This window comes from Diabrotica undecimpunctata, chromosome 3 (genome assembly GCF_040954645.1).
Source record: "Diabrotica undecimpunctata isolate CICGRU chromosome 3, icDiaUnde3, whole genome shotgun sequence".
NCBI lineage: Eukaryota > Metazoa > Arthropoda > Insecta > Coleoptera > Chrysomelidae > Diabrotica > Diabrotica undecimpunctata.
In genome coordinates this window covers 5,299,096-5,315,577 of record NC_092805.1, presented here as the reverse complement: position 1 = coordinate 5,315,577, position 16,482 = coordinate 5,299,096, and the positions used below count along the sequence as shown (strand labels likewise).

At 33.3% G+C, this 16,482-nt stretch overlaps 1 protein-coding gene across 5 annotated transcripts in view; it reads right to left on the bottom strand.

Moving 5' to 3' along the window:
- Nucleotides 1-424: 424 nt before the first annotated feature.
- The window catches only part of LOC140436386 (uncharacterized), a 39,587-nt gene continuing 23,529 nt past the window's right edge, over nt 425-16,482 (bottom strand). For 4 of the 5 annotated variants that reach the window (XM_072525142.1, XM_072525143.1, XM_072525144.1 and 1 more), the window contains one exon: nt 425-14,922. In XM_072525142.1, coding sequence (XP_072381243.1) covers nt 14,732-14,922 — 191 coding nt within the window. In that variant the 3' untranslated portion in view covers nt 425-14,731. The remainder of the gene's footprint in view (nt 14,923-16,482) is intronic. The other variant, XR_011950277.1, reaches the window with a different exon arrangement.

The window sequence follows — 16,482 nt, the reverse complement described above, 5'->3', positions numbered from 1 at the left end:
ATAATCTACTCTTTGCGTTTGTTTTTTTTTACTCTTCCTTCTTGTCTGCTTTGCTGTAGTGTATATATGTATTTTGTTGTGTTCACATTGTTTTACTCGATAATATAAACTTTGTTAACTCAACAGAATTGAAAACAAGTTTCTTGTGGCATCTGCTGCTCATAGACGTACCGTAGCGCTGCTGCTGATTAAAATATCTTCTCCATCTACATACCATGAAACAATAGTATTAAATGTTATTTATGTATTGACTCTATAAAGGAAATATAGGAAAGTAGCTTGCATGCCTATCTTCCAACTTGTATTTAGCCTACCACTGTATGGTGAGCTTCGAACAAAAAGTTGGATATAACGGGCATGGATGATAGTGCTACGAGGATTTCTAACTACTTTTTGGTGGTTTTGTACGAAAAATAAGTGTAAAGAAGTACATGATTTGTTTTATTTTTATTTTAAATCACAATAGCTATATGTTTAAGCTAACATACCAAAATGTATATTAAACAGCCTATATAGTATATAGTGGAGTAAAGTACAAAAGACAATAAAAAATATTTCAAATTAGAAAGTGAAAAATAATGTCAATTATTATATAAGTCAAATAAGAGACCCCTGTAAAACAAGAAAAACATACAAGATAACTGTTTATACATATTTAATATAGCATTTATACAAAATAATGAGTGTTCCGATTATAAAAAGAAATTAATAATAATATTCTTTACTAAATGATTTAAAAACCGGTAATTGTTCTGCTATTTTTAAACTGTTGAAGGTGTATATTTGACGTTTAACTTTATTCTGCAAGTGCTGCGAAGGTCTGAAGGAAATTGGCTTTGGAAATGCTGTTAAAAATTGTTCACTGTATAGCTACATCCTTTTGGACACAAACCAAAGGAATCATTTTTAACAGCTTAACCCAGTGCTTCGTAGGATAAATAATTTCATACCTTCAATTTGCCATTTGTAATTTGAAAATTATCATTTTTTTTATTACATGATTACACGTCAAGTTTGTAACGCTTATCGTCTTTGCTAATAGATACTTTAGGAATTTTACTGATCTTGTAGTACAGTGGTTCCCAACTGGTGGTCCGCGAGGTATGGCTGAGGGGTCCGCAAGATATAAAAATAAATAAATATATGAAAAGCCAGAGAGAAAAACGATATAACTCCATTTTGAAAATTTTTTTAGGAGAGCGAAAACAACTTTTTCTCTCTAAATCTTTCAAATTAATAACATATATCGCGCAAACTTAGTTACAGTAGAACCCCTCTCGTCCGCCCTCGGATAGTCCGACGCTCCGGGTAATCCGACCTGCTTGGCTTCGCGGAAATCCCCGGCGGTCGATTTGTTTACGACGAAAATTTCTCCGAAAATCACAATCCATTCTGTCATCTGTCAGTATTATTTCGAACTTTGTGAGTTAAAGTGTGTACATTATTTTCAACATGTCAGGAGCAAAACGTAAACACGTTACGCGTTCGTTAACACGTTAATCGCCCAAATGAAGCGAAAAATATCCCACCCCCAGGCCCAACTTAGTTTTTCTAGTAAATCATTAGGTTTTTACCTGGGACATGATGAACTGGCTGTTATAAAGCGCTAAGTTAAAAAAGATATCTAAAAATGTGTTTTGAAGATGACACCCTACTTATGGGTTTCAGATCCTCTGACGACCGAGCGCCGCGAAACCCGAGTGTCGGTTGTCATTTTTTTAGAGTTCTAATAAGTCTGTGTGCGCTAAAATTGGAGTTGTTTTGTTTAGTCTACAATCCATTTGTTGAAATTACGGCGCGTAATAAGATTGATTGTGAATTATAGAAAATTGTATTGTGTTTTGTGTCGTAATAAAATGGAAAAAAGTTACGAAAAGAAGCAAGTGAGACTTTTGAAATTATGGAATGAGTTATTATCAGACGAAAAACAAGAGACTTTAGACTTCATAGATAATACTTCAGATGATTACTTGCCCAGTAATTCATCATCAGATATTGAGTCTGATGAAAGTGTATTGAATTTAGAAGCAATGAAGAAAAAATTAAAAAGGTAATTATTATGTGAAACATATCACCAAAAAACTTATTAACTTATTTTCCTTTTTGTTGTGTTGTTTACGGCTTAAGGATTAAATATTTGTATGTAGTTCAGTTCTAGTTAACCATTTTTAAATCTAAATAAAACGTTTCAATGTTTCTACAACTATAGTTTAACCTTCAGGATTTTTTGAACTAAAACATAATCACTTTTAGGTTCCCTATAAAAGCAAAGATTTCTATTGATGAGCTTCGGCCTAACACTTCAATACCTTCAGTTTCCACCACTAACTGCAAAACAGCTATAAACACTGCAAGGTCTAATGTATTACACTCCAATATATCTTCAAGTAGGGATTCTGATGATTTTTTAGAAGAAATAAATCCGAGAAAAAAAACTAAAATGTAAATATAGCAATTTTCCCATGCAAATTGAAACTGAAAATGATGAAGAGCTTTTACAGGATAAACTACACTGGTTTCCTCCGAATTGCTTGCATTTAAAAAATTTCAATTTTGATGTAGATCATGTCGGTATTACAACACCGATAGCTGAGAGTTTTATTACAAAGGCACCATATGATTTTTTCAAGATATATCTCAGTGATGAACTTCTTGATTTAATTGTAGTAGAGACCAATAGATATGGATATATATTTCTCGCGATTACACAGATGGAAAGATACTAACAGGGACGAAATTACCACATTCTTTGGAATTGTAATGTATAGGTAGAAAAAACAATCCAAAGGATGTAGAGACCCAAAAATTAAATAAAGGAGAAATTTACGCAACACAAAGTAATACAGGGGTAGTTGTTTGAGAATGGCAGGATAAACGTGATATTCTTCGTCTCAGCACTATTCATAGTGACACAACCACTAACATTCATAGATCTATCCGATCAGTTGAAATCATATTCTTCCCCTTTGCGTAAAGAGATCAAGTAGTATAGATAAGTTGCATTTGAAATATTACTTGACTTAGCAGTAGTAAACGCTTTTATAATATATAAAATGGTGAAAAAGGCCAAAATATCAATTACGGATTTTAGAAAGAGCATTGCTCTAAGTATGTTACAAATGCATGAAGTGGATGTCCCGAAGGTGCAGGAAAATGACAACATAAAGCATATTTTACATGAACTTGCTTCAAAAGATCGTCGAAAATGTGTAGTATGTTATGCGAAAATAAGCGCTGAAGAAGGCCGAAAAACCGTTCAGAAGAGGGACCAAAATCAAAATTTTCATGTGATGCTTGTAATAAGTTTTATTGTTTGTCATATTTTTTTGACGTTCACCATTATTCTGTATAATTAATAAAAACTCTTTGTAATATTTAATTAAAATAAAAATGTTTTTTCATAAATCCTTATATTTTTTTTGAAAAATCTTTAATGATAGTAAATACATAAAAAGTGCCAAGCTCAATCACTAGTATTACCTGCCAGGCCCATCTGTAAAAACTTTCATATAGATTAATGTGATTCGAAGCACGGCACTTGGGGTACAGGCTTTTATGTTAACGCTAGTAGTGAAGGTTGCCCTATGGGTGTCGGGGCGTATACGACCAAAGGATCTGAAACCCAAATGTCGGGTGTCATGGCGATTAACGTGTTAAGTGAAAAACTTGCAGTGCTTCAAAGGCTGGACAAAGGTGAATCACTACAAAAAATTGCCAAGGAACTGAATGTAGGCGTTACGACTATTAAGGATTGGAGAAAAAATCGAAAAGAAATTGAATCACATACAATGACGATAGTAGATGGAGAAAACGCTCTTAAAAAGCGAAAAACATTAAAAAAGCCTAAACTTGAACTGCTTGATAGTGCTCTATGGATGTGGTTCAGTCAAGAAAGAAGGAAGGGAACTCCGATATCTGGCCCAATTATAAAAGAAAAGGCAATAATTTTGCACAAAAAACTAGAAGTCGGAAGTGAATTTAAAGCCAGTGAAGGCTGGATTGATCGTTGGAAAACCCGTCATGGTATCCGGTTTGTCTCAATTTGTGGTGAAAAATTATCTGCTGACGTCGAGGCGGCTAAGGAGTTTTCTGTGAAGTTTCAACAAATTGTAAAAGAAAATGAACTGTTACCTTGCCAAGTCTATAACATAGACGAGACAGGCCTAAACTATAAAATGCTTCCAAACTAAACCTTAAGTGCGTCAAATGAAACCGTAGCGGGAACGAAACTCATGAAAGATAGGCTAACTGTTGCTCCTTGTAGCAATGCTGATGGAACACACAAGCTTTCGCTGTTTGTCATAGGCAAATCTAAGAAGCCCAGGGCTTTCAAAAACATAAACTTATCATCCGTGCCGGTTTATTATCGCAACCAAAAATCTGCTTGGATGGATTGCAATCTTTTCAAATCTTGGTTTTTTGACGAGTTTGTGCCATGTGTTGAGAAGGACTTGACGAAAAAAAATCTTCCTGTTCGAGCTCTACTGCTATTAGACAACGCACCATCGCACCCTTCTGAGGAAGATTTAGTAAAAGGGGATATAAAAGCTATCTTCCTCCCACCAAATGTCACATCACTTATCCAGCCTATGGACCAGGGCGTGATAGAATGTTTTAAAAGGCGTTATCGCCGAAAATACATAAGCTCGATTTTAGAAAAATCCGAAGAAGGATGTGATATTTTCCAAGCCATGAAATCACTCAACATTAAAGATGCTATCTATACAATGGCTGAGTCTTGGGCAGAACTAAATCCTGACACGCTAAGAAAATCTTGGCGTAAGCTTTGGCCAGAAGTTATGATCGAAATTGACCAGGTCGAAGATGAGCAAAACGACGTGCAGGAAATCGTTACCAATCTTCAGACCCTGGATGCAAATATACCTGCTAGTGAAGTTGAGGAGTGGATTGAACAATGTGACAAAAACTGCGAAACCAGTGAAGTGCTGAACGATAACGAAATTGTTGCCGCTGTTATGGAACGTGACGGTGACGGAATCGTGAACTCAGAATCCGACAGTGATGATGATGACGAGCCTCCTGTCCGGATTTCACACACCGATGCCAAGAATGCTTTTGAAATTGGCCTTCAGTACATTGAGCAGAACTCAGCATCAACACCGATGGACATCGTGTGGATGAAAAAATGGAGGAACATTGCAGCTAAATCCAGAATTTCATCTTGTAAACAAAAATCTATTACTGATTTTTTTACTAAGTAGGCCTACATAGGTAAGCACTAATTTTTATGCTACCTTTTTTGACATTATATATTTACATACATATTTAATAAATAATGTACAAACAAAAGCTTTCTTGTATTTTATTGAAATATAATTATTTATTATATCACTGTAGAGAATAATACAGTCTTTTTAAAAACACATACATACGTCATACACAATGACTTTTTCTGATAATCCGACCTTTCTTGCGTTCCGACCATACTGCTAGTCCCGAGGGTGACGGATTAGAGGGGTTCTACTGTATATCAAATTTTAGATACCAGATTTGGTGATTTTGTAACCCATTTGGTGATATGGCGAAAACTTTTTTAAAAAACTTAATATCTGGTGATTTTTGACCTTATCTACATATTATAAATTTATTTTAAAATTAAAAAAGTATGATTACATATATTATTTAAGTTTGTTATTTGTTATTAAGAATTACCTATCAGTATTATCAGTTTTATCTTTCTTGGGTCGGCTGTGCCATTTTAAGTGATTATGTAGGCTGAATTACTATTTTTCATATTTGTAGTTTTGTCACGTTTTGTGTTGGTTTGATCATCTAAAATCTCAAAGGCAGGTAGGTGTATTACTAACTATTTTTCAGTTTTAATTTATATTAAAAATTTGGTAGCACGAGCAAAAATTAAAAGGTGTTTCAACAAAAAGATTTGTTGAAACAAAGGTGGTCTGTCAGGCCAAGTGATTTTTAGCAAAATCTGGCAACTTTTGAAGCAATTATCTGGTGATTTTTAGTTTTTTGACCTGGCAACATTGCGCTGTCTGTTTGTATTACAGTTACACATCCATCGAGTTAGAATCTATGGAGAGGGCATCACGTGACTAAAAACGACCTCACTTCGGCCATATCGTTAAGATTGTTTTGACACTTTTGACAGATCGTATATGTTTGTTTACGTTTGTTGTTTTTCGAATATTTTTAGTTTTATAATACTTTTATAGAAACTGTAATAATATATTGTGATAGTGCATAATAATGGTTTCTTGTTCTCAACGTAGTTGCAGTGGCAGAAGCAATGTTAATAAAAAATCTTCAGGAATAACGTTCTACAGGTTAGTATACAAATATTTAAACAAAGTAATGGCCCGTACTTCAGAGAATAAATTAATAGTATTTGACTGTATTAATTTATCTTTATGTATAATATATCGTGTTTTTAGTGTTTACCGCGGGATAAATAAATCATAGTTTATTAAAAATGCATTTGACAGAGTAAAACATGACAAATTAATGACTCTAATGCAAGAAATTGGAATTGACAACAAAGATCTTAGAATTATCAGAAACATTTACTACAATCAAACGGCCAAAAACAAAATAGAAGACCAGTTAACTGATAAAATTGCAATAGAACGTGGAATACGACAGGGCTGTATTTTGTCTCCATTGTTGTTCAACATTTATTCTGAATGGGTATTTAAGGAAGCTTTAGACGGTTGTGCGAAAGGAATACTAATAAACGGCGAATGGTTGAATAACATTAGATATGCAGATGACACTATAGTTTTTGCCGATAATCTGAATGACTTACAGATATTAACAAATCGCATAACAGAAGTCAGCAACAGATACGGACTAGCTCTTAACATAAAGAAAACCAAATTTATGACAATTAGTAAAAAACCAATACTAAACGCTCATCTTACAATCAACCAACAGAATATCGAAAGAGTCGAGCAATATACATATCTAGGCACCAATTTAAATAGCCAATGGGACCACTCAACAGAAATTAAACAGCAAATAATAAAAGCAAAAGCAGCATTCGTTAGAATGAGAACCATTTTCAACAGTCGAGACATATCATTAAAAACAAAATGCCGTCTATTGAACTGCTACATATTCACAGTTCTGCTCTACGGAATGGAAGCATGGACACTGACTGTTGCATCTATGAATCGGCTCGAAGCTTTCGAAATGTGGTGTTATAGGCGCATCTTACGTATATCCTGGGTTGACAGAGTTACTAATGTGGAGGTCCTGCGTAGAATGGGGAAAGAATGTGAAATTCTCATGACCGTCAAAACTAAAAAGTTGGAATATCTAGGACATGTAATGAGAAATCAAGAACGTTACGGCCTTCTCCAGCTGATTCTCCAAGGGAAAGTAAATGGTAAGAGAGGACTGGGAAGAAGACGCATTTCCTGGCTTCAAAATTTACGAAAGTGGTATAACACGACTACCACTGAACTGTTCCGCGCTGCAATAAATAAAGTAAAGATAGCCGTGATGATCGCCAACATCCGAAACGGATAGGCACTTTAAGAAGAAGATTAAAAATGCATTGCACTTTGTAGATTATGATTAAATCTTCTGAATAACTAGTCATATTTTTATAGTAGTTTTAATATTATTGAGTCCGGCCATGATCTTACCGCCATATTGGTATCACCGTTAGCCACGCCTACCTACGCCGTTTTTAATACACACGTTAATATGCTCATAGCTCCTCCATAGATTCTAACTCGATGTACATATCCAATTCGCATTTCAGATATGTCAGTCAGTTTGGTAACGTGCGCAGCAGTAGAAAAATATCGGAGTCCAGTCGAAAAAATGAATTAATTATAAAACATCGCGACGTTATGTTGAAATTTACACTGGTTAATTGCAAATCAGCTAATCATTGTATTGTTATAAAAATCCTATGATCCGTAAAGTAAATTCCAAATCTGTATACCCAAGACAATAAGTATTCGACTAAAGGTCTGTCATTCGAATGAAGATGTCGTGCCAGTTTAAAGAACTCCGGGAGCGATTGGGAGGTGTGGTAACTATGGATGGAAAAAGAATCTTTGTTTGGAACATGTAAATCCAATTTGCAATGAATGTAACAATATTCCGGTATAATTTTATTACGTTTTTTGTCATCTATTATATTTTTTTATGATAAGTCTTAGTGAAATAATGTTTTATTTTTGTTTAAGATAGTTCTTGAAGACTGATATGTTATGTTCTAATTTTAAATTAATTGTAATTTGTTTAGTAAAAAAGAGAATAAATCAAACTATTACAAAAATTGTGGCCTATTTTTTGTGCTACGTAAATAAACATTTTAAATAAACAAAATATGTCAATAATAATATGTAATGTTAAGAAAAAACTACAAACAATCGATTATTTTATTGAAATTTAAACAAAATGTATCCAGAGAACTATTTTTATGACCGGTGTAATAGACCGTGTGCGACTATTGATACACAAAATTAAACTGCGTCTATTGAAAGGTTAATAATATTGACTTTATAAATGACAAAAACATCTTGCTCGGTCATTTGAATAACGGTTACAAACTTGCATAGAGTTGTAAGTGGACTTTTTGAGCATTTAATTTTTTTTCTAATTAACTCTTTTGGATATGCTGTATCATACAGAAATGAATACAATTGCTAAAAAGTAAACAACCTCCAGAAAGATGAAATGATGAATGGTGACAGACGACAGTTAATACTTTTAAAATCATCTAAACTTCAACTTCATCAGTACTGTGAAGATTTGTTTTACATTTACTTAAACTGAATACGTTTGGCGCAATTTTGAACGTACTAATGTATTGTATATAAAAGGAACACAACCAACTTTTAAAATTCTATATTTTTAAAGTAAAACGACCCTCTTTACTCCACTAAATGGATCAAAATACACAAGAATGTACAAATTTGCGTTAGCCATTTTGCTATAATTTACAGATATTCAAGTTTTTTTATTATTTACTGTTACAAAACATATTTTTTATTGAGAGTGCGAACAATAGAATATTGACAATTAATGGTAACGTGATAGAACAAGTAAAAAATATGAGTACTTAGGAACTTTAATCAATAAAACCAATGATCATACTGCAGAAATAAATAGGCGAATAGAGATTGATAGATCAGCATTTATACGAATGAAGCCATTCATAATGTGCAGAAATCTTAATGACAATCTTGGCCTTCGAACTGTGTTTATACCACAGAGTATTAAAAATACCATAGACTGATAGAACTACAAATAACGAAGTAGTGGGGAGTGTTGGTACAAAAACAGAACTAATCACCACTGTACAACTCAACAGATATAAATGCAACGCTCAGGGTCACTTCATCGATAAAGGTAGGAGCCAATAGTCAGTTGTATGCAAGCGCCCGAAGGGTAAACATACGTATACTTAGCATTGAACATAAATTTTAGTGCGTTTGCTACTTGTCAGATAACTTCGTAATTCGTGAAATAGATATTGTTTGTTGAATTTTCATATTAAAAACTATAAGAGGTGAAATAATTTTTTATTAAAATGAATCGCGTAAGTGCCGTAAAAAATCGGATTCTGGCTCCACAAGCTCGTGAAATTATATACTCGGTTTTAAAATTTACGCAACAGGAAGCAGGAGGAAATGTTTTTCTTATTGAGTTATCGAAAGTGCAAGAACGAGTAGCTGCTTTGACAGGTAAATTGATTGAAAAAGCAAAAGATAGAAAATAATCGAAAAAGAGGAAAAAGTTAATGACATATTTAATTGTTATAGATGTCGGTTTATCCAGCAGAAAAATCGCTAAAGAGGGTCGTGAGGTTGAAAATGGAGAAACCCCCGGATTCTCCACACCTAATAAGCGACAAAAAAGTCCTCAAAAATACCGCTAGATCTATGTGATCAAAGTATATTACGGAGACAAATAGACGATTTTCATCTTCCGCGATAAACAAGTTCTCACAATTAAAAAAGTTCACCAAAAATTTGTAAATGAATTGAATTATGCAGGATGTAGAGTAAGTATGAGGATAGAATTCCACAAACTTGGGTTTCGCTGGAAAAAAACAGTCGACAACAGAAAAATGTTGATAGAGAAACACGAAATTAGACATTTAAGGCTGCAATATCTGAGGAAAATCAAGGAAGCAAGAGATGCAAATAAATTTATAGTGTTTACTGACGAAATTTATTTACTAACGAGCCATAGTCAAAAGGGCAACGTTTAATTATTGTTGGGACAGGAAATGAACAAGGTTTTATTCCTGGTTCTTATTTGAGGTGGAAGTCGACGTCAAATCTGGAGACTATCATGATGACATGAACTATGCAAATTAAAAAAAAATGGCTGGAAGAACATCTTTTGTGTAACTAGCCTCCGAATAGTGTAATAGTGTTAGATAATGCTAACTAATAATAGACTACTACAGGGTTGCTCCACATCCCCCACCCTGTTCAAAATATTCCTGGAAAAAACCTTGAAACCATGGAAAAGAAAGTGCGAAGGAATGGGTATACCAGTAAGGAACGAATATCTATATACGCTAAGTTTTGCCGACGACCAAATAGTGATCGCACAAGACGAGAATGATCTCAGTTTTATGATGAGAAAACTGGAGCAGGAATATGCAAAGAATGGGATGGAAATAAACCTAAAGAAAACTGAATACCTAACAACGGAGAATACAGAAATAAAACAGCTGGAAATAGACGAAGGTAAATAAATCAAAGGAACAGACAAGTATAAGTATTTAGGCTTCATAATATCAAACAAAGGAACAACGGAGGAAGATATAAAAAATAGACTAGGACAAACAAGAGACTGCATACGAAAACGCGGTACTATGGGATAAGAACATCATCATGAAAACAAAGAAAAAAATATTTAATACCATGACAAGAAGTATCCTCACTTATGGGTGTGAAAATTGGACAATAAATAAGAAAACCAAAAACAAAAAAAAAACAACAGAGATGGAATTCCTAAGGAGAAGCTGCAGAGTAACAAGAAGAGATAGAATAAATAACATGGAGATTAAGAGGAGAATGGGAATGAACTCCGACATAATAGACTACATCGAACAGAAGAGGTTAACCTGGTACGGACATGTCAGAAGAGCAGACCAAAATCGGTGGATAAATAGAATAACAGAGTGGAGCCCGATAGGAAGAAGAAAGAGAGGCAGACCCCGAAGATCTTTCAGAGATGAAGTGGACGAAGCAACGAGTAGAAGAAACCTACAGGAAGGGGACTGGCTAAACAGGAAAAATTGGAGAAAACGGTTGAGTAAAGGAATACAGTGAAAACTGTGGAAATCCTTGTATACATGTTAGAGAATGCCCCATACCATAATACACAGGAAGATAGATGTCTGACATCCGCATCGAAGGAGTGTGTTATGCAGGAATGGCTTCGGGAGAGAATTATTGCATAAACCGCCTCTATGTTAAACCCTGATCTCTATAACATAATAAAATTGCATAAACCTCGTTATGTAAAATATGCAATCGATGAAATTATACGAGCACAAGGATATGATGTATTTAGACTCCCACCATACCATCCAGATTTGAATCCTATTGAAATGGTTTGGGCAGCTTTGAAATCATATGTGGGAGCCAGAAATGTAAACTTTACATTTACGCCAATCCAGCAGCTGTCAGACGAATTTTTTCAAACCTTCAGAGGTTTAATTCTTTGTAAGTAGGTATATTTAAGAAACCCTTAGAAGGGCTAAATTAAAATAACAAACGTTTTCGGAATAATAATTCCATCATCAGGTTAAAAGCCTAAAATAAGCATGAACCATTTAATTAAAGCAAAATGGTTATACTTACAGGTTAACATGCCTGAGCCACCAAAATATTAGGGTAAAACCCTTTACAGAAGTTAAAGTTGCCAAAAATGTACTTGTTGTTGTTAAAAATGAAGGATGTTTAAGATTTTATTAGATTTAACTTCAGGCAACATATAACCATGCCTCACGTGAGTATCAGCGTCCGGAGGGTAGACCTATTCAAAAGTTGGTACTCACGTGAGACATGGTTATATATTGCCTGAAGTTAAATCTAATATAATCTTAAACATCCTTCACTTTTAACAACAATATGTACATTTTTTGGCAACTTTAATAAATTCTAAGTGTTGTTTTCCAACAAACCTTAATCTTTTAATATTTTCAAATAATATGGAAATTCTTCATTGCATTTACAAACATGTTAAAATATGTAAAGTTGTAAATAGTATATAGGCATAATCTGTTAATATGATTTGAAAAAAAAACAAAAAAAGTATACCACAAAGTAAAACAAAAACAAAAGAAATAAGAAAATAGGAAATGAACAAAAAACAAAAAAATAAATTAAAAAAAAAGAACAAAAAAAAAGCAAAAAACAAAAAGCAACAAAACAAAAAAAAAAAGAAAAAAAAACAAGAAAATAAAAGAATAAAAAAAAGAAAATAAAAATATATTAAAACAAAATTTATGTATCAGACAAAGGCATTTTTCAGAAAAAAAAACTTATGTAAAGTGTTTTACCCTAATATTTTGGTGGCTCAGGCATGTTAACCTGTAAGTATAACCATTTTCTTTTTTAACCTTAGTCAACATTTCAATCACGTTTGCTTTAATTAAATGGTTAATATTTATTTTAGGCTTTTAACCTGATGATGGAATTATTATTCCGAACACGTTTATTTTAATGTAGCCCTTATAAGGATTTTTTAAATATACCTACTTACAAAGAATTAAAACTCTTTTTGTGATACATGGTATACAGCCATCTGCAGCAATTTAATTTCCTTGTGGATTTTATTTTTATAAGCTTATTACCACAACCGTTGGCGACAATTTATTTTAACTTAATATCGCAATTCTCAGTATGAAACAAATTTAGCTTTCTAATTTACGACTTCCATTTATTCAGTTCACTTTAATGATTATGACTAATAACCTCAGCAAATAACATATTTTATCAATTACCTCAAACATTTTAACTTTGATATTAGTGCTCTGATAATAAATATAATTATAATCTCATTAAAGTAATTATGAAGTATTAATATTACAGTTCAATACCTCTAAAATAATATTCGATTAGGCAACACCGCATCAACCAAGGTCTGTCGTATCTGGTCGTGTCAAATCGTCACCGTTACAGTTAAATCTGTTTAGCTGTACAAACAGACTTCTTGGTCAATCATTTATACACAGCTATTTAGATTGCTACTTTAGTATTTAATGTATCCTAAGGAAAATTTCTGTGTGGAAGCTTTGTTAAATCTACTTGGCATTCATTACTTGTACAACCAGCATGAATACTGTGGCTGAAAATTCTCCACCAGTCATAATAGGAACAACCATTGGTTTTACAAAATTTCACGAACCTGACTCAGTCATTTGGTGACGTCAATCTATGGACAAAACTATGAAAACAAAAATTTGCTGAAAAAAATTAATTGTCTGCAGTGCATTCTCATGGAAAGACAGAGTCAAAACTGTTTTTGAATTAGTAACATAGTTGGAGTATTTACTGATTTTCTTCTGACTTCCCTTCTTGTAAAATAGTTCTGTTTTTAGTATTCAATTATTTATCAGCTTTAATATTTACGTTGAGACAAATTATAAAACTGGAAGTTTTTTTACTTCTGGTTCCGAGATAGATAGAAAAAATATATCAAAGACGCTTCTGAAATAGTATATTAAGAAAAAATGGGTCAAAGTTCAATCTACCTCCAAAAATATCCTATAACATCGGAATTCCTAAACAAATGATGTAGAAAGAGGGCAGTTTTCTACAATAATCTCTTCAACTATTGGGTTTGTCATAGAACATGTTTTTAATGACAGTAAATTAAGCTGATACGAAACTTCACGCTTAATTGTCACACTTTGATAGCAAAAATTATTATTTATTATAAAAATTAAGATAATATGGCGCAGTCTGAGGATTAGTGCAGCCAAAACTGCATAAGACACAGAAAAACTAATAACAGATTCAGCTTTAAAATTTACGTGGAGACAAATTATAAAACTGAAAGTTTTTTACTTCTGGTTCCGAGAATGGTTCAAAGATGCTTCTGAAATAGTATATTAAGAAAAATGCAGCAAAAAATGGGTCAAAGTTCAATCTACCTCCAAAAATATCCTATAACATCGGAATTCCTAAACAAATGATTTAGAAAGAGGGCAGTTTTCTACAATAATCTCTTTAACTATTGGGTTTGTCATAGAACATGTTTTTAATGACAGTAAATTAAGCAGATACGAAACTTCACGCTTAATTGTGACACTTTGACAGCAAAAATTGTTATTTATTCGTTAAAAATTAAGATAATATGGCGCAGTCTGAGGATTAGTGCAGTCAAAACTGCAAAACACAGAAAAAATGATGATAAATTCAGTTTTAAACTGTATTACTTAGAGATAAATTATAAAAGTGGGAAGTTTTTACTTGAAATTCCAAGAAAATTAAACATGGCGTCTAATTAAATTCAAGACAGAATATTTTAATAGGTTCTTGTACGATTTCCATTTTGTTTTATACTGTATGGCATTTTCGAGACTAATTTGAATAGACTTTTTTAAATTTATCACCTTCAAGTTTTTTAACTTGTACAAGTCTAAGTTATTTTACACCCTTTTTGCACCAAACCTTTTAATTTTACTTGGCGAATAATTTAGATAAAACATGTTCTTTTTCTAAATTATAGCAAAACGGCTCTTCGTCTTACACTAAAGGCAAAGTTATCGGTTATAACTACTAAAGCCTAATCCGACGCCCCTCATCGTGTGCGTGGTAGTTCGCGCTACCTCGTATTGTTGCTCCATGGCGCTAAACATCTCGTCTTGCTTCTTGAGGACCTCCGTCGTGGAATTGCTGCCTTCGCTAGGAGTTTTTATGCCCATCAATCTCTTAAATTTGTTGGCTACTTTACCTGCAAATAGATTCACTGTTTAGTTGTGATTAAAACTTTCCTTATTTTATAGAACAAATCAAATCAAACAACGGGTTTCACGGGTGTCTGGATCGAGAGAGCAGACTGAATCCCACACACCAGAGGAGAGCGCAATACCCAAGTTTCTTGAGGTGCTGCAGTCTGCCCTGACGGTCTTATAAAGATTTCCTCCTTCCAAAAAAAACTCCTATAAAGATATCCTCCTCCCAAAAAAAATATAAAGATATAATGAAAATATCAGAACTGAAAACGGAGACCTTCTGACGGACTTCTGCAGCATAAAGGAGATACCTATTAATACATTTTTCCCTCACAAAGAACAATACAAGTACACTTTTGAAAACAGTAAAGGACAAAGATCTATGATAGACTATATTTTGTCGAATAGAGAGTTACAGTCCTCTCAAATCTTAGATGTAAGAGCACTAAAGTCAGCAGAAATAGGAAGCGATCATAAATTGGTACTGTGCAAAATCCGAATAAAAACACATGTGATAACAAAACAGCAGAATACAGCACAAAGATAAAAGTCAAAAGCTTACAGGATGATTCCACAAGATACCTATTCCAAAAAAGAATAACCGAAAAAAAGCATAAATACATATATCACAGAAAGTGATGGAGTCGAAGAAAGCTGGGCAAAATTTAATCTAATATCTTAGCCTCGACCAAGAACGTTCTTGGTTAAAGAAATATAAATAAAAATATATCGTTCTCAAGGCGAAGAACTCCATGGTTTTATACAGAAGCGAAGAAAAAATATAGAGAAAAGAAAAAAAGCTTACCAGAAATACATGTCAACCAAAACACACGAGGTATACCATAATTACAAGACAATTAGAAACGGTCGGAAATGGCGCTTCATAAGAGGTCAAAGAACGGAGGTAAAGGAACCAACAGAACCAAAACACACAATGATACGTGGATTGACTACCAAAAAAGATCTATGCAGAGGAAGAACAAACGAGGCTACAACCAAAAACACCAGAAATTACCACAAATGAATAACTTAATATAAATGTACAGGAAGTTCGGACAATACTTAAAAACCTGAAGAACAGAAAAGCACTCTGAGTTTCTGACAACCTTTAAAACACTTCCACATTGGACAAACACACTTGTCTATTAGGACCTATATTATTAGGTGTGAATGGTCAACCCAATACAATGACACTTGTGAATCATAAATTTTACATTTCCGACTAAGAATCATAAATTGTAAGAAGTTTATTGCGGGCGGCCCGCAGTTAAAAAGGGTATTTATTTATAGCTACTGTCGGGCCAAAACGTAAAAAACACGTTTTGCAATCTTATTGTCTCTCGTTATAAGCAAATTTACTTCGCTATATATACTGTATTATATACAGTATATACCGTTATATAATGTATACAGTATACTCCCTCTATAACGAACACGGTTATTACGAGATTTCGCTTATAACGAGATACATTAGATGTCCCGTGAAATTTCTATTGAACTATAACCGTCTATAGCGAGGCAAATTTGGTTATAACGAGAAAAAATAAGATCCTAAAACG